Consider the following 18,543-nt stretch of genomic DNA (forward strand, 5'->3'; position numbering starts at 1 on the left):
ACCAGGTGGTGGGGTGGTACATCAGCTGAGGCCAGGCTGAGGCTGGGCTGACTCGGGGGTGTGGGCAAAGTTAGCCTGCCCCCTTGGGGCTGAGGGGAGGTTCTGAGGCCAGGATGGGGTATGGGCTCCATGGGCCTCCCCACAACTACACTGATCCCCATCAGGACCTCGAATGTCTGCAGAGCACTGTCTGGATGGGAGACACATGCACAAGCTTGGTCAGGTCAGGGTCTTTATTTCTCTGGAATGGACGTGACCGCCAGCCCAAGTGACCACAGCCAGCAAAGAACATTCTTTAAAACACAAAACCGACAAGAAAAAATACGTATTTGGCTCTGTACGTTTCTGTCACAGAAACAACCTCGAGTGGAACCCTGGGCTTTTCACAGGCCTCATATGGGCGGTCTGCTGCGGCCGGCCACCTAGGGCACATCCCCTGAGCATGCCAGGCCGGATACTGCACCCCGAGGTTTTAATGCAGTCTGCAATGGTACAGCAGGCAGTTTTAAGACATGGAGTGTACTTCCTATGTGCACGTCCTGAAAAATATAATAACTTAGTTGGCATTTACAGTACTTCCAGTCGGTCAAGGCATCCTCAGCCGGAGAGCATGAAGTCGGACACAGCGAGTACTTCCACAGTGCGGGTGCTGGGGCCTGGCCTCTGCCCCCCTGGGATTTCCCTGCAGGCATCCACACTGGGTGTCCCCACTGGGAGACCCTGCAGGCATCCCCACTAGGTGTCCCCAGAGGCATCCACACTGGGTGCCCCCACTGGGTGTCCCTGGTAGGTGTCCCCGCTGGGAGTTCCCACAGGGAGCCCCACTGGGTGTCCTCACAGGCATCCACACTGGGTGTCCCCGTAGATGTCCCTGGTGGGTATCCCCACTGGGTGTCCTCACAGACATCCACACTGGGTGTCCCCGTAGATGTCCCTGGTGGGTATCCCCACTGGGAGTTCCCACAGGCATCCCCACTGGGTGTTCACACTGAGTGTCCTTGCAGGCATTCCTGCTGGGCGTCCCCACAGGCGTTCCTGACGGGAGTCCCCGCTGGGAGTCCCTAAAGGCATCCCTGAAGGTGTCCCAGCTAAGCGTCCCCAAAGGTGTCCTCAGTGAGCAGCTGCCCCGGGACTTGAGCATCCTCCATGGCCAGCGGTGGTGCGCTGTTGGCCAGGGCAGCAGGGTGGCAGTCACTCTGTGCCAATCTCACACGGGTTCAGCCCCTTCTGCTTGGCATCCCGGTACATCCTCTGAAAGTCCGTGAAGCGTGGGGCACAGCCAAGCCAGGCCTCCCCAAAGTGCATCTGGCCAGTGAAGAGGAAGTCCCCAAGCCCAGGCCGCACACCACACTTGAGCAGTGTCTTGATGTGGCCCCGCCAGCGGCCACCACCCTCAGGATCAGGCTGAAAGACCTTGCTCTTCTGCCGGTAGAGGCTGCTCACATTCAGGTGGATGGCCGACTCCTGCTGCTCCGGCTCATTGGTGACGTCCTGGATGGAGCCGCGGACGACTGTGGACAAAGGACACAGGGTCAGTCAACAGGGCCCCAGCCACTGTCCAAGGGCTGGCACTCAGCATACCTGCCTGGCACTGATGGGTGCTGGAGCATGACACCAAACCTGAGCTCTGTGCTCCAAAGTGCCTGCTTCGAAGTGCCACTGACATGGCACTCAGGTGTACAGGCCTGTCCCACCAGGCACAGGGACAGAAACATGGACATCTTCCATCAGGGCAGCCACATGGGTAGGAAAGCAAAGCACACAAACAAGTCGTGTGCCTTCCAGCTTTCAAGCCTTTCACGGCACAGCAAGGGAACCAGCCACAGTGAACACTCAAGGCAGTTCTGTACATCCGTGGGGTGATCAGAGGGATGACATGGGAGGCGGAGTAGACCGTATTAAGGGGTGGGCCATGCCAGGAGGCGGGCTGTGCTGGAGGAAGGCTGTGCCAGAGGAGGACCATGCCAGGAGGCAGGAGAGGGACGTTATGGAGCAGTGGCCACGTGGGGAGTGGGGGGCTGCATGGGGGTGTGTGGGCTACTTTAGGGCCATTCAGCAGCCCAGGACCCCGGAGAGCAGCAGGCAGTGAGTGAGGGGGCTCCACTTCCTGTACACAACCATCCTTGGAGCTGGGGCGTGGTCATAGCAGCCACTGGGCGGTGTGGGCAGTGCCAGGCAGGCGACAGCACTGGATGCTGTGGGGGCCGCATAGTGTGAGCGACAGGGGATTCTGAAACCTGACCTTGGAGCACCTGTGGAAATGTCACACATAGGGTGGGGGGGCTGCATCCCTCTGACCTTGGTCCCCAGCCCCACCAGGGCCTCAAGACTCCAGCTGCAGAGACGGCCACAATGCCAGGGACTCGGCCACAGAGTTGAGGTTAGCCAGGACACTTGGGCCACTGACAGAGTTGTCTACAGAGCATTTCCCAAGAGAAAAGTTCTTACAAAACCCTCCATCCAAGAGTCCCCTGAGGGTGATAATCTCATTTGCAAAATGGGACTGTGCTTGATAATCACTTTAATTATTTAATTCCCAGCACTCTTTGGGGTGTGTGTGTGTGTGTGTTCATGTCTGTGTGTGTCTGCATGTTGGCACTGTGTACACGTGTGCATTGTATGTTTGTGGTGTATGTGTGTGTGTACGTGTGCATGTGTGCATGCACATATGTGCACAGATTCCTTCTCCCTGGGGCGGGAGACCAACTTTAGTGCACAGGAAGAAAAGCACCCTCCCACCACTGCACGGGGTAGTGGGTAAGGCAGCGGCTAACAGGTTCGATGCTTCAACAAGGCCTGTCTCCTTCCCACAGTGCAGAGAGATTGTACTGGGCCCTGGAGAGGTGGCCTGGGCCGGAGGGGAGGTCCACACGGCAGGAAACACCAGCAAAGACAAAGAAGCACGAAGGCCTTCACTCACCAAAGTCACTCGTGCAGACGGCCAGGAGGACCTCGGTGTCGCTGCAGGGGCTGCACGGGGCTGTGGGGGAGAGACAGCATCAGGGGGCAGCTGGACAAAGAGCAAGAAGTCGTACAGGGATGGCTCGTGGCCCAGCAAGGGCCAGAACAACCCTGCTGGCACGGTTACAGCATCTGTGGGTCACAGTCCCTCTCCCGGCCTGGCCCGTCAGACGCTGGCCTGGGTGACCCACCTGCTGTTTTATGGTGCGTGTTTATGGTTAGACTCAGCTTACAAATTCAGAGCACTTCAGCACCCTGAAGGTGGTGACGTGCTGACGTTCTCGGCCCCACACCTCCCTGCCTCTCTGCCCTGCGTCTCTAATAACACTTCAAAGGGAGTTCAAAGAGCACACACAGGAGGGTCAGAGCAAGCAGGAACGACAGACGCAGCCTCCCAACAGAAGGACTGCAGACAGAGTCATGATGCCTGGGACCTGGGAGCAGGCATCCACTGCTGACCTCGCAGCGTGGCTGTGCAGATCAGCCACCACTCGCCCACCTTAGGTCCCAGTCAGAGTGGCAAAAACCGCATCCCTCGAAGCAACTACCCTCTAGCTACACCCCAAATCGAGTCCCTTCAAACCAGCCACCCAAAAGCGGCAGCCTCACTCAGGTCTCATCCAAGTGCATTCACAGAACGCCCCACTGCCCTCCCACTAGCGGACTGCCGAACACCTGACCCCTCCCCACTCACAGAACGTCAGACTGTCCCGCCGCCCCCCCCCCACCCCCCACAGCTGTCTGCTCCTTCCACAGCAAAGCCTCCTCCCCTGCAGGCTGCCCAACCTGAGAAGGCAACTGCACCACGGCCAACAGGTTAGATACCCACCGGGGCCCGACATCAGCTAGGGAGGGGTGCACTCACCCACTGCCACTTACTTGAGTCTGCGCTCACTGGAGTCTACAGGGAGCTCGCCCCCTACCACAGGCCCCACCCCAACCTGTCCTCACAAGCCCCACCCCATCTGTCCTCACCACAAGCCCCACCCCCACCTGTCCTCACCACAGGCCCCAGCCCCACTTGGCCCCAGCCCCACTTGGCCCCACCCCACTTGCCCCCACCCCACTTGCCCCCACAACAGGCCCCACCCCCACCTGTTCTCACCACAGGCCCCACCCCACCCGGGTGAGGCAGGCACCTCCAAACACTTCTTCGAACCAAGCCCTGTTCGTGGAACTGTCTCTGAAACCCCCAAAATCAGGGGAACCCAGAAAGTGCAGCGTCTCTCCATGCTTACTGGGCCTCTCATGCCAGCTGAGCCAAGCTTTGCACAAGACTTCTCCCCGGGGGCCCCACCCCACCCCTTCTCGCCCTGGGCCTTGGCTGGCCTTCCCACAGACACGTGTTCCTAAACGCTGGGGAGGGCCTGGGAAATGTGGTGTTATTATTTGGCACTCGTATTCCACGTTTCAAAGCCTCCGCCCCTCACCTGTTATGAGTTTCTAGGTTTGGCATGAATACTGTTAACCCGATAGAAACTTAGAAGTCTGAAATCTCGGGGAGACAAGGCTCCCTCACCCCTCTCCCCATTGAAGGCCCCAGGACGGCTGGCCTACAGATGCTCTGGGCCCTGGATGACATGAGCTGTTTCTGCCCACCTACCAGCTGCCATGCCCTGACTCGTGCTGAGCTGCCCCCACCCTTCGACTAAGCTGCAGAGGTGGGAGAGCATGTCCCTGGGGCGGGGGGGCGCTGAGCCTTTCTAGACAAGGAGAGGCTCAGAGGAGCCTCAGGGCCCAGGGATGAGGGTGGCCAGTGAGCCCCTGGCACAAGGGCCAAGACCAGAGATGGGGCCGGCATCTCCCCAGGGGTGGACTGGGCTGTGCTCTGGAGACGACAGAACAAGGACTCAGGGCTTGGATCAGAGGGACTCAGTGGTTTTCCTGGTTACCTCAGAGGACAGGCGCACCTGCACCGCCCCCAGGCTGCTGGCTCATCTAACAGGTTATCACCAACAGGAAAAGCTGCAGAGCAAGAACAACCTGTTTGACTCCTTTTAAATCCAAGCCAGCTCATGGGGCTAAGGTTGGGCACCTCCCGCCACCCCAAGCTCTAAACCCTGGAACCTTCCAGACCGGGCCCTAGAGCCCTCACTGCACTGGGCTGCAGCCAGACCCCTGCAAAGCCCTTTGACAAACCTGGACCCCAGGCCCCTTCCCACCCCAAGCGAGGCCCTGGGAGGCCCTTCCCCTTTCCTGCGGCGGATAGACACAAGAATGTCACTCCCACGAGCTCATGCTGCAACCCCCTGGGCGCTGCCAACCCTGATGCCACAGCTGTTGACCATGTATTGGCTCCTGGTCTCCTGGCAGGGTCCCGGGAGGGCTGGGGGCAGTGGCCCACCTGTGGCTCTTTCTTCCCGAGTGAATTACCCCAACCCTGTGGCCCCTTTTGCCTCTTTAGAGAGTGGCCGGCTGGGGCCCATCCAAGCCCTCGCCTGGGCAGCCCAGGGCACACGAGGCTCCAGTGGTGGGCTCTGCCCTCCATGGTCAGAGGTCCAGCAACAGTCCCTTGAGCAGTGAGAAGGCAGGCCAGCGTCCAAACCCACAGCAACCACAGCCTGGCTCCAGGAAGGAGCCCCGAAGCCCCAGGGTCTGGCCAAGCAGGGAGAGAGGGAGGCGGCCATATGCCAGCTTCGCTGAAGCATCTCATCTGTCTCTGCTGAGGCAGGTCGGGTGGGACGCTCCAGCACAAAGGTGCAGACACAGCTATGTAGCCGTCTGTCCCAGGCATGGCCTGGCCACACGCTGTGGTCATCAGACGCAGCCTGGGGGCCTCTCCATGTCTCGGGCTCTATACCTCCATGACATGACGGTGAGGTGCCCACTCAGGTCTCTGCCCTGCTTTGTGCCCGCCCGACAGTGCAGGTGAGGGGACACCTCTAAAGTGAGCACTGGATCATCAGCCTGAGGCGTTCTGCCGGGGCCTTGGCTGCACACCCATCAGCAGAGCCACAAAGACCACGTGGAGACTTCCTGCCGCTAATTCTCAGCGTTACACAGAAGGGATCTTGACGGGAACCCAATCTGTGGGCTCCGAGGTGCCATCTGGAAACAATCACCGATCGGAGCCTCGTGACGCTGCGGAATGCTCTGGGCAGTGACACGTTGCGTTTCATTTCCTCACAGGAGGAGGATGGGATTGGGGGAGAGGGGAAACGGGGGTGGTTGAGGGGGAGGACGGAGGCTCCTGGGGAGGGGATGTGTGGGTATCTTAGGAAGATTACTCTGGAATGTGCGTGAAATGAACTGAGTGAAGAAGAGAGACCAGGCCCCAAGAGACCAGGGGGTTCTGCAGTGCCAGGGTGGGCCAGGGCTGCAGTGGGACAGGGTCATGGGACAAGGGGACCCTACCAGACTGAACCTCGGACACACTTGGTCCCAAGAGGCACCACAGCTGCGGGAGGACTACAGACAGAGAAAGGCTGGTCCGGCAGCAGTGGCCAGGACCTGAGGGGCTGGGGGGCGGGGAGCATGGACACACTCCAAAGTGAAGGTGGCCAGGGCCAGGACTCAGATGTGGCTGGTGACAGGTGGTGGCCCACATTTTAACAGCAGCTGAGGAGGGAGAAGTGGACAGGGTAGGGAGCAGGTGGGTGTGAGCGGCGGGTGAGGCCCAGTGGAGGTGCTCCAGCTACTACACAGTTACGCACCGTGGCCACACGAGCCTCGATCGAATGCCACATGCAGGCCCAGGTCGCCCAGAGCAGCTCCCCTAACTCAGTGCCTTCCCCACCCCCATGCTCCCAGAGAGGAGGCAAGCACCACACCCTTTCACCCAGGCTTCCCCGCTCTGCTCTCCCGACCTGCACCTCTGGACCCCAGTCAGACGCCCAAACACAGAGCCATGGCAGCCGAGCCATCTGCTACAGTGCCCCTGAAAGAACACAGCAGATCCCAGCACAGGCTAAGAGCACCGGGTCTGTCTGTCTCTCAGACTAGCCTCCCTCCCAGGTTGTCCCATATCCCTCAGCCCTGGCGGCTTCCACCATGCACCCCGTGACCTCCCCAGCCCTCCCCAGCGCCCTGGGCAATACGAGCTTTCTCCACCAGTTAATTGCTGGCTCAACTGCCTTTGGGTCCTGCCAGGTTTTTAAAGTGTAAGTAGAGGGTGTGGCCTATGTTACTCAAGGCCACAAGGAGGAAGCTGAAGGACGGGGGTGGGGGGGTCTTATCCACCTGTCTTTCTGTCTATAAGAGGACACTGCCCACATGCTAGAAACACCCCCCAATGGAAGGATCCAGATCAGCAGCGCCCCATCCCACTTCAGTCACATCCCTGTCTCTTCCAGGTCAGCCCTCACTGAAGCCTCTTGGTTCACCAGGGAAGTGGAGGATTGTTCAGATCCCAGACCAGGAAAGACCCACCCCGCTGACGGGTCAGGGCCCAGACGGAGGTGACCAGCTCTCGGGCAGCAGCGGTGCTGGCCGGGAGAACACAGACCCCACGCCTGTGCAGCACTGGTGGAGATGCTGGCTGCCAGATGGCCAGGCTGACGTTCCACAATTACGCACCCATTCCTTTGGCATTAAAGGCTTAGGGACCCATCCCTGTTGAAAGCAAATGCCAGAAAGGGACACACAGGCCCCTAGGGCCACCGGCTCAACTCCATCCCCCGGCCCAGCACAGAGCCTGCGGCCTTCTGGGCCAGCTTCTGATGGCCACTCCAGTCTGTACCACCCCAGACAATGCTGGCCACTGGACAGTGCAAGCAGAGTGGTCACTGCAGGGCCAGGGGCACGTTGTAGATCATGAGGCAGCATGGAGCTGCCCAAGCCAGCCAGCCACCAACCTCAGGCCTGTCCTGGATCCATACCTGCCCAGGACTGAGAGCCGACACCAAGGGGCGGCGACAGGAGTAGATTATCCAATAGATCATCTGGAGTGAAAAATTCCACATTTTTTCACCACATCAAAGATTCTTCTTCTATGCACGGCTGGCATCTGTCTCTCTCCCAACCCCACTGCACCTTTCTACAGAATTTACAATCCCTGATGGGTGGATGATCCAGCGAGCAAGGTAAGCACAGGTTTACTTACTAATCTGTAGTGAACAGTTTCACTCCAAATGATCTGGTGTGCAAGGCAAGCACCACACTTACCCTGGTTATTGGATAATCCGCCCCTGAGCAGAGGGCTCAGGCCCTGGGCTCTGGTCGCCTGAGGTTTAGGGCAGACCCTCAGGGGTGGTGGCCACAGCCATTTTTCCACCAGGAACTGTGGTCTGTGCACAGATGTCCAGCAAGCGGTCGCAGCAGTGAATGTCCTGTCACACTGCAGTGTGATCTCATAATATGGAATCCTATCAAAATCACACAACACAAGTGCAGCAACACTCAGGCCACAGGTGTCTTCGAGGTCAACCAAAATTTAACACGAGGAGAGTCAACAAGCTCCCACCACCTGCCCAACATCTTCCACCTCAAGCCAGTGGGTCTGGACTGAATTTGGGAAGGCTGGATTTCAGGACTAGAGTTTTCCAGGTTTTGTTATTTTGCTTTTCTGGTGAGTTTGACACCAAGCTCTGCTCTGACTCCAGGTCTCCCCCAGGGCCCGGCCCAGCTCCTGTCCCTTCCCCCACCCTCATAATTGCTGGTGACCCAGATGAAGGCTGCTCTGTTAAAGTTTTATTTAGCATCTAACCAACCACACACTCTGTAGCTGCTTTCAATGCTCCAGTTCCTGAACCAGTAATTTCACTTGGCAGTTCCAAGTGAAAGCTTTCTAACCGACTCTTCATTTGAGGGAGACTCCAGATTCTGAAAATTGATCTAAGCCAGAAACTCACGGCAGTAAAATACGAGTCCCATTCAGGAGGGAAGCTGAGTGTCCCAAATCCTAGTAAGCCTACTTCTCCCCAGCTGTCTCTCTCTTTGACGGAAGCACGGATTATTCCATCCTGGAATGGCACAGGCCCAGCCAGGTCTCTCCACCTCAGCACCACAGACACCAGGGCTGGATCACTTTTTGGTGGGGGGTCCCATGCACTGTTGGGCGCTGAACACCATCCCAGCCGCCAACCAGATGCCAGGAGCACTCTCCCCCGGAGTCCAGACAACCAAACATGTCTCTGGACCCTGCCCAGGGTCCCTGGAGACACCAGAATTGGGGGCTCTGTGTGTCCAGGCCCAGAGGGGTGGCAGTGGAGCTGCAAAGACCACGGCTGGGAGACAGGCCAGGCTGGACCAAGAGTAGAAGAAGACTGACTCACAGGATGCCCATAGGAAGACATGACCTAGAATCCCTGACCTCGAGGAATGAGGGGAAAGAGGGACTTAGACTCACCCCACCCAGACCTGCATTTTCATACAAGCCCCAGGACCCCATGGTGACCCAGGGCAATGAGGGACAAGTGCTGGTCCAACATGGCTGAGGCGGCGCCTGGTGACCAGAGCGTGCAGGCCGCCACACATGAATCTCAGCACCGGCCACCTCTGGGGCTGAGAAGATGGGCTGAGGGGTCTTGAGAGGAAACAAAGAACAGAGCCATCTCTGGCAGACTGCAGGCTGAATGGGGCGGGGTCCCCACAGACACCCAGGCACAGGTCCCATCCACATTGCCAGGGCACAAATTCCAGACTCGCAGAGCCCTGACCTGGTGGGAGGGGAAGAGCTGTGAGCCTCCTGGCTGTGGGCTCTTCAGGGCAGGGGGCAAGGCAGGGGGCAGGCCCCAAACTCTGCCAGGATATAGGTGCACCGTGCGGCCACCCCAAAGCTCCACAGGAGGCGGGACCCGCCCCCCACCCCAGCACAGTGACAGGTGGGCAGGAAGGATTCTTTCCTCAGACCCATGGGCGCCACATCAGGCAGGGTCTGAGATCACCTGGACCCACCTGCAGAGTGGACGCTCTTGCTCCTCCCAGGCCTCCCACCTGGACCCACACAGACTCCCTCTTCCCCAACACCCTCCGGCATCCACCAAGCGGCCACACTGACCCCCTCCATCTGTGGGGCTGTGGGGCAAGTTTCGGTGGACAGTGGGCTCCAAATGTACTTCAGGGTGACCTTTCTCCAACCATAAGACCATGTCTCCTGGCTGTGGGCGCCTCTCCCCACGACACCACCCTGTCAGTCCCACCCCGAGGACCTTGCAGTGAAGCCACAAATGCCTCCAAGACGGACTGGCCCCTGACCTGGACCTCACCGGTCTGTACGACCCGGGGATATGGCCAGGCTCGCTCTCCAGCGAAGCTTGTCCAACAGTCCCTCAGACGCCCAAAGCACTTGACTCCCACATCAGGAGAAGCACTTGGGGGTCTGAAGGACAGCAGCACCCACTTTCAACGAGCATTAACGCATCCACAAGTGGCCTGGACTAGGGCTGCCATGGCCCCACCTCACCCTCCGGGGGCTCCCAGAGCTCCTGGGCGAACCCGCCAGGTCCAAACCAGCATGGTAGGCACTTTCTAGGGGCTCCACTGAGATGGGGAGGGGGACACTTGTCACAACACAACAGGGGGTACCACCGCAGAACCACCAGGAGGCTGAGTGCAGCCCGGCATGTCCCCATGTGCCAGCGTGACCCCCAACACCCCTGCCTGTTCCCCACATATCAGCGTGCCCCCGACACCCCGGCATGCCCCCACGCCACGGTGTGCCCCAAGCTCTACTCACAGGAGAGCGAAAGCAGGTCAGAACCCGAGCGCCGGTGCACCAGCTCATACTGGAAGCCCGTGGTCCTGCGGCTGATGTCCTGCTGGGGCGAGGCCTCCACGAAGAGGCTGCCCTGGTCCAGGCCAAAGCAGCGCACCCGGCGGGGGCCATGCTCACCGTCTCGCACCAGCAGCCGCAGCACACCCGTCTTCTCCAGGTATACGTTGGCCCCCGAGGAGCCTGGGGCCGGCTTGATGCACACAGTCAGGTGCTTGGTGGGTACAAAGATGTTGGGCCGGAGGTTGACGATGAGCGCCCCAGTTGGGTACATCCACTCCACGGTGCCTGCGGAGCAGCGCAGGTACACCTGCTCCACTTCCTTCCTGTGTGCCTCGTGCGTCAGCCCACTGTGGGGAGGGGAGAGTAGAGCTGTCAGCCGGGCCCATCACCCTGCAGCCCCTGCCCTCCCACCCTGGCAGGGTCCCCCATGCCCCCCACCACCCGCAGGCCAAGGCTAGCCCAGACTTACAGGCGTGGAGCCTACATGGAGGAGGGTGTGGGGGAAGGGGTGTCCATACAGTTGCCTCTGCACGGCCACCCCCACTGATGTGAGAGAGCCGTTGCTCTGAAAAGTACTGGGGGCTCCCTCTATCCTCAGGCATCTGGTACCTGTGTCTTTGGGACCCTTTGGACTCCCCTGAATCATGGCAGCCAGAGGAGATGGTGTGGTGGAGGTAAGAGCCAAGGAGGGAGGCCATCAGACACACAATAGAGGAAAAGCTGGCACAACCCCACAAAGCCCCCAGATGTCGGTGGGAACCCATGCACTAACCATAAGCCGCAACCTGCTCCAGAGTGTGACTCTTATACCAATCAGGAATGTCAGCAGTTTTGGGGGTGGGAGTTACTGTGTTGAGCTCTATCTTTTAATGCCCACCTTTAGGCACAATTGTCTACATTTTACTTAATGTGATGACTTGACTGCTTTTCATTCATTTCCAAATCTGAGGACCCTGCACTCAAGAATATTTTTGAAACAAACTCAAATACCATCAAAACAAGATGCATTACAAAAGCAGGTGATACACTCAATAAACTCACAGCTGCGTGAGCGTGTGGAAAACAGAACGATAAAGACCTGAGGAAGGGAGACAGCACCCCACCTTCCCAACGAGAGTATTTAAAGCAGCAAGTTGATTTTACTCCTAATAAATGCCACATAGGAAAAAATTAAGTGTGCCACGCTCTTGGTAAGACAAGTCCTCAGTAAAGACAGTTGTGTTTTTGAGAAATTGAAACTATCAAGAGTGTTGAAGTTACACCTGCTCCTAAGAGTTAAATCATGACCACCCGAGCTGCCTTGGAACTGAACCTGTGACTTAGACTTAGTTTTTTATTACACGAAATTTGGTTCTGATCAGATCTCAGACAGGTTTACCCGCATTCCTCGGATTTTCAAGTGGAAAAAACAATGCCATACTCAGGGTCCCTGCCTAGCAAGCTACCAGAAACCCCCTCCAAAGAGGAGAGAGCACACAGCACATGGTTCACATTTACTGTGGCTGACTCATGCTCTGGCCTCACAAACCTCGCTTTTCAGGACGGCTGGCCTGGCCGTCTGCAGGCTGGGGCTGCACAGTCATCTGTGAACCACATCAGAGGGAGGTGTCAAGGAGGTGAATTCCTTTCCGGCCCTGCTCCCTGCCCGACCCCTCCCTCCCCCCCCAACCCCACCACCCCACCGCCCCAAAGTCCTGGGTCATAATCAGCCAGCCCCACTTCAGACGGTTACCAGGGCTGCATATGCAGGACAGATTTACTAATTACCGTCAAATGACACTCACACAAGCTCTTCCAACAACGTATGGGGAGGCACATGATTGTTGTGCGGCATGAAAATTAGACGAAATGGTGAGTGGCTGCCATGGATAACTATAATCAGCTCTGCTCTTATGCAGCCACAACCAACTTATTCTTTCTAAATTTTATTTATTTTGTTGTTGTTGAGGACATACACCAGTTCAAGTTTCTACATGTACAATTTAGTGACGTTAATTACAATTCCTCAACTTGTGCAACCATTCTCACCCTCCTTTTCTGAGTTGCTCCTCCCTCATTAACATAAACTCACCGCCTCCTAGGGTTTCCATCTAATCTTTCAAATTGCTGCTGTCAGTTTGATTCCATATAAAACCAAAAATCAAACCTGTTGCTACTGAGTCGATTCCAACTCATGGCAACCCTATAGGACAGAGTAGAACTGCCCCAGAGGGTTTCCAAGGAGGGGCTGGTGGATTTGAACTGCTGACCTTTTAGTTAGCCACCAGGGCTCTTCTGATGCCATATAGACAGTTCTTAAAAGAACATATTGCTCAAGGCAGACCTTTTTAACTAGTTAAGCTAAACTACTATTCGGTTTTATGACGACTTCAGGGGATATTTTGGTTTAAGGTTTCAAGATTATCTCAGGGCAATAGTTGCAGGGGTTCATTCACTCTTCCTCTCCAGAAGGTCTAGAGTCCACCTTTTGGCCATTGTGAATAGTGCTGCAATGAATACTGGTGTACAAGTCTCTCTCTGAGTCTCTGCTTTCAAATCTTTTGAGCATATACCTAGGAGTGGAATTGCTGGGTCATATGGTAGTTCTATTTCTAGTTTTTTGAGGAACTGCCACACTGTTTTCCACAATGGCTATGCCATTTTACATTTCCACCAGCAATGGATGAGGGTTCCAATTTCCCCACATCCTTGCCAACATTTGTTATTTTCTGGGTTTCTTTGTTTGTTTCATCTCAGCCAGCCTAGGGGGAATAAAATGGTAACTCGTTGTCATTTTGATTTGCATCTCTGATGGTTAATGGCACTGAGCATCTTTTCATGTGTCTGGTGGCCATTTAAATACCGTCTTTGGTGAAATGTCTATTCAAGTCCTTTGACCAGTTTTATGATTGGGCTATTTGTTTTTTTGTTATTAAGTTGTCAGAGTTTTATACATATTTTCATTAGTAGAGTCTTGTCATATATATTGTTCCTGAAGATATTCTCCCAGTCGATAGCGATCTTCTTACTTTTTTGGTAAAGTCTTTTTAATGAACCAAAGTTTTTAATTTTTATAAGGTCCAATTTATTTACTTTGTTTTTGCTGTTTGTGCTTTTCTTATTATATTACATAATTAATTGTTGACAGCTAAGCCTGACAGCATTGCCCCTGCTTATTCTTCTAAGAATTTTATGGTTTTAGTTTGCACATTTAGGTCCTTAATCCATTTCAAATTTGATTTTGTGTATGGTGTGAGGCATGGATCCTGTTTCATTTTTCCACTTGTGGGCCCACAAACTTTCATAGTGTCCCTCCTCTTCTGTTTCCAGCATCAAGGGGCAGTTGGACACCTGCCCTGTGCCCAGACACCAATCCTCAACTCTCAGACGTAAACCAGGGGGTCCCAGGGGCCAAGGGAGTGAAGAGCCTGCACCCAAGGTTCTAGACATCCCTCGGTACCTCCCTTTCATCCTGGGCACAGAGTGGGGAAACTGGAGGCCCGTCCTCCACCCAGATCTAATGGGGACAGGCTGCCAAGGGGGACAGGTTGCCTGAGTCTGAGGGGTGCCATCCCTGGCCTGCATACATAATCACCTGCACCTCGTGCAGCACACCTGGCTCAATTTCATTAGAAGTCACTTGACCAAAGGAGGGCTGGGAACAAAATGAAGGTGACACACAAAAAATAAGGTACCTGGACACTTAACCCTTTAGCTAGTTAGCGTTTTTCAAAAGCCCATAGAGGAGAGTCTGTGTCCATTCCTAGGGCCTGCTGTTGACAAGTGGCCTGACTCTGTCTCTTCTCTTGCATTTTCTTCAAACAACACGATCAACAAGAATCCAACCAGGCCCTCCACATGGTGTATGATGTGAACTCCACCTGGACAAACCTCCTCCTGCAGGTACCTGAATGAGGTCAGAGCTTACCAGAACATCGAGCATTCCAAACCTCTTACCTCTGAGTATCCAGCACCACAGTAAATCTGAAAAAACTTCCATTTATGCAAAATTGCTATGGTTGCAAAAATGCAACACAGCTTAGTGGTCAATTGACAGCGGTATTTTATGATTTCCACACAAAATGCAGGAGAACTAGGCAAACTACCTGAGCTGCTGAAATGGGTATTAATGCTAAAACAGTCGCTTCCAGGTAAAGTGACAAAGGCAGAGGGTGCAGATAAGGCTACAGCTCTACTCCACGCGAGAATAATGGAGGAAAGAGTAAATCTTGGATTCATTCAATTGAACAAATGTATTTTTCAAGAAAAGTTGCCACAGGTCACTACCCAGGTGGACACACAATGGTACACCTTGATGGAAAAGGGGAGAAGTTCCAAGTCAACATGTGGCCCCATGGAAGCAAATGGAGGTCTCACTCTGGAGGGGTCAGAGGGGAGCCAAGAGGCGCCACCTCACTTACACAGCACCTTGGCTCAAGCCCAGAGTCACCGGATGAAAAGCACAGTTTCATTCACTGAAGTCAGTAAGAGCTTGAGATCAAGGTGAGACCAAAAGGTTGTGCTTACTGCCCTTCCTTTCCACACCTTGCAGGTGAGGTGGCCCAGGTACACCTGTACTTGCCAAGTCACCCGATGACGGCGTGGAAAGTTCATAGTCCACCTTTATGGCCACTGACTAATACGGATCAGGACACCAGAGGATTTCAGAACCGCCTACCTAATTGCTTGGGAACACCTAGAAATACAGGTTGGGCTGTCAGGCGTGAGTGGACAGTGTCATAAATAGCAGCTCCCTTCCTATCAGGGGATCGGGATCCACCCTGCACTGTCTTCAGAGCAGTTCATAAAGTCATAAAAGCTACAGAACTACATACAGGCCAGCCACCCACCCTGGGTTCTGACAGTGAGTCTGTCAGCTGATTTGTGTCACCTATTTTTTTATTGATAAATGGGGGTGGCAATCACAGGCTTCATGCCTGAGGAATTCGGCCTAGTCTTGCTCCTCTCCAGACCCCTCTTGCAGCTCCAATGGACCCCACAGCCACCCCTCACTTGACCAGAGCCTCCTAAGGGGTCTAGTCAGGGTCTTGGCAATGATGGTGGGAGGAGGACTCACAGGTACCCACCTGTCTCTAGGTAAAAGGGGATACAGGATGGGAAGGTGGAGGGCATTCCTCCTTCCACTGCAAGCACCTGCTGGAGGAACCAGCCCCGAAGGTGGGGAGGGCGGCCTACCCACCACCCTTCACTCACAACTACCTCCAGGCTCCCTGGAAAAGCAGGGCAACCCTTCCATGAACACAGGCCTCTGAGATCCTGCAGAGGATGGCAGCTCCTCATCAGAAAGCCCAGGCTTGGGCCAGGACTGGGTTTCTGTTTCTAACCTGCAGGGTGCCCAAGGCCTGGGCTGGGGTGGAGGCTGTGAGCAGGGTGTTTAATGACTAGCTGGGGGGAGAGGGCAGCCCCAGAAGAGTGGGTTGGCGTCAGAGGCTCAGGGCCAGCTCATGCTGGCGCCAACATTCCCTGGGCCAGCCCTCCCCCACAAGCTCCAGTCTGTCCACTTACTCCAGCCCCAACCTCAGGCTTGTCTCTCCCTGCTGCAGGGAGGGAGGCAGAGAACTCCCCTGAAACCCACCCTGGCCTTGACCCCAGGAGTCCAGGGGAAATGCTGAAGACCACATCCCCTCGGCCAGAGCCTCATTCCAGGGGGGCAGAAGGGGGAGCAGAGATGGAATCTGGGGTAAGAGAGCACGTTTCCACAGTGAACCGGGTTGTGCCTGTAAGAGGTGGCCAGCAACCCTCTGCTGATGCAAAGCCCGGCCCCTAGCCAGGCACTGGTGACAGAAACCCCCAACCTGGCTGGAAAACCGGCTTCACTCAAACTCGTGACACACACCCCAGCCCCTGCATGGTCAGCCTTTGCCAGCTAGAAACCGCCTTCCAGTCAGACCGCAGGGAGCTGGGGTTTGGGTGGGGGGACCATGCTCTGTGGGGAACCAACACCCACACACAAGGACAGCCCCACCACTGGGTCCACAGCACACTTAGCAAACTCCGGAATTGCCAACTCCAGAGACACAGAACTGGCTTTGCGAGCTGTGGTCTCTGGCCTGGGGCAGCGCGCGGAACTAAGGAAACCCTCGGCTGGCGGCGCGCTCTTAAAGCCCCACTGCGTGTCACACTTCAATAAGAAGAAAATCTTCGGCCGCCACCGCAAGGAACGTGGGGCGGGGGGGGGGTGGTCATGGAGCACAGCCCGCGGGCCGGCAAGGGCGGCCTGACCTTCAGCCGACGGGGTACTCGGGGCTCGGCAGGGCCGGAGCTCGGCCTCTACGCACAGGTGCCGCCTGGGCAGTGGACAGCGCCGCGATCTGCGCGGGGCCCGCTCGGTCCCCCCGGAGCCACCTCTCCCTCCGCGACCGGGCCGCCCCTTCCCCCGGGGCCGGGAGACAGGCCCAGCTCCTCCCGGCCCAAGGCAGCCGCCCCCGCGGCCGATGGACTCGCGACTCTCCGCCGCGGGCAGGAGCCGAGAGCGGCCGGAGGACGACCCCCGCCCCTCCTCGCTCCTCCGGCAATGCGAGGTCGTGAAGTCGGCTGCCTGCGGCGCTCAGGACCTCAAAAAGGACAGACTCTGCCGGGCTCAGGGGCGGCTGAACTGCTGGCCGGGTGAGACCCCGCGGCGCAGCAAGCGCGCCTCCCCCGGGCGTCCTCCGGGCCAGGGGACCGGGCCGCCGCGGGCTCTTTTGTTCTAGAACCGGGAGCGGGGGGCGGAGGAGGGACTCGGCCCACAGAGTGGCCCGCCCGCCGAGCCCCCCGCCCGCGCCGGCCGGGTCGCCCCCCGCACTCTTGGCCCGCCTGGGCGGGGGCGGCCTGAGACCCCGGTCGCGCAGCGCGAACTCACCTTCCCTTCCAGCTGCACAGGTCGCTCGAGTACTGTGCACCCGCGCCGCCCAGCAGCACAACCAGCAGCAGCAGCAGCGGCGGCTGGGCCGGGGCGGGGGCGGGGGGCCGCGGCCACAGCTGCCCCGCGCGCCCCCGGGCCGCCCGCGCAGCTCCCCGCATGCTCCGGCTCGGGCTGCCCCACCCCGGCCGGTCTCTGTCCGCACCCCCAAAAGCAAACCCCGACCCGGCGTGGCCGGGGACGGGCTCGCGAGTCCCAGTCCGGTCACGTCGCGCGCCCTCCGCGCACCCCCCGCGGCCGCCCGCCCATCTCGGCCCGAGCAGGAGCCGCCCCAGCCACTGGAGCTGCGCGCGGAGCCTCTGAAGTTGGTGAGTCCGCAGTCCGCAGTCCCGGCTCAGCTGGGGGGCGGAGCCCGGCCGGCCGGCCCGCCTCCAGGTCCGGACCAGCCCCAGGTCCCGCCCCAGCCCTGGACCCGCCCCTTGTCTGAACCCGCCCCTGCGCGCCGGAACCCCGGCCTCGCTGCCCCTGAGTCAGCAGCCGGGTCCGCCAGGCCCGCGGCACGGAGCGTCGAGGGCTTGTGGCCTGGGGGTGGGCTCGCTACGAGGCTTCCGAGAAAAGGGGGACGCCAGGGGAGGGGAGAAAGTGAAAGAGTCGAAAAGCCGAGCGCCCAGGGCGGGAGGGGGCAGGACAGCAGGCGGTCCCCGGCCTGCGCACAGCGAGGGGCGGGCGGAAATCCGAGACCCCAAAGGGGTGCAGACCCGAGCCGAGCGCCTCTCAGCGGGTTCACCCGCCTTAAAGCCTCGCGTGGCAAGTGCTGTGATCCAGTGTTGCGACCTGAGCTGGGGACGGGTATTCCTGGCCACGGACCCTCAGCAGGACTCGTGCTCCTCGCAGTGATTCGCACCCCTTCAAGGACGGTACCCACGGCGGGCGGTGCGGAGGCCCAGGCATGGTCGAAAATGTCTCTAGCTTCGTGCGAAAGCCGGGGCTTGTCAGCGCGGAGGACTCTGCGCACAGGAAGCCTTAGGTTTGCTTGCGCTGAGGCCATGGCCCAGGAGGGGGCTCATCACTCCTGTGTCTCTGCTGG

At 57.7% G+C, this 18,543-nt stretch overlaps 1 protein-coding gene across 2 annotated transcripts; it reads right to left on the reverse strand.

Annotated features, from left to right (window-relative positions):
• Nucleotides 1–219: 219 nt before the first annotated feature.
• On the reverse strand, nucleotides 220–17,732 carry METRNL (meteorin like, glial cell differentiation regulator). 2 transcript variants are annotated; one of them, XM_064270428.1, is made up of 4 exons: nucleotides 17,457–17,732; nucleotides 10,733–10,962; nucleotides 2,921–2,980; nucleotides 220–1,511 (listed from the first exon to the last, which is right to left on the reverse strand). In XM_064270428.1, exons 1-4 carry the CDS (start codon nucleotides 17,615–17,617, stop codon nucleotides 1,192–1,194), a joined length of 771 nt encoding a protein of 256 aa, XP_064126498.1. In that variant the 5' UTR covers nucleotides 17,618–17,732; the 3' UTR covers nucleotides 220–1,191. The 2 variants fall into 2 exon arrangements, with proteins under 2 accessions (XP_064126498.1, XP_023394616.2); XM_023538848.2 differs by having other exon boundaries at nucleotides 10,577–10,962; nucleotides 17,457–17,731.
• Between the last annotated feature and the right edge of the window lie 811 nt (nucleotides 17,733–18,543).

This window comes from Loxodonta africana, chromosome 18 (genome assembly GCF_030014295.1).
Source record: "Loxodonta africana isolate mLoxAfr1 chromosome 18, mLoxAfr1.hap2, whole genome shotgun sequence".
NCBI classification, from domain to species: Eukaryota; Metazoa; Chordata; class Mammalia; order Proboscidea; family Elephantidae; genus Loxodonta; species Loxodonta africana.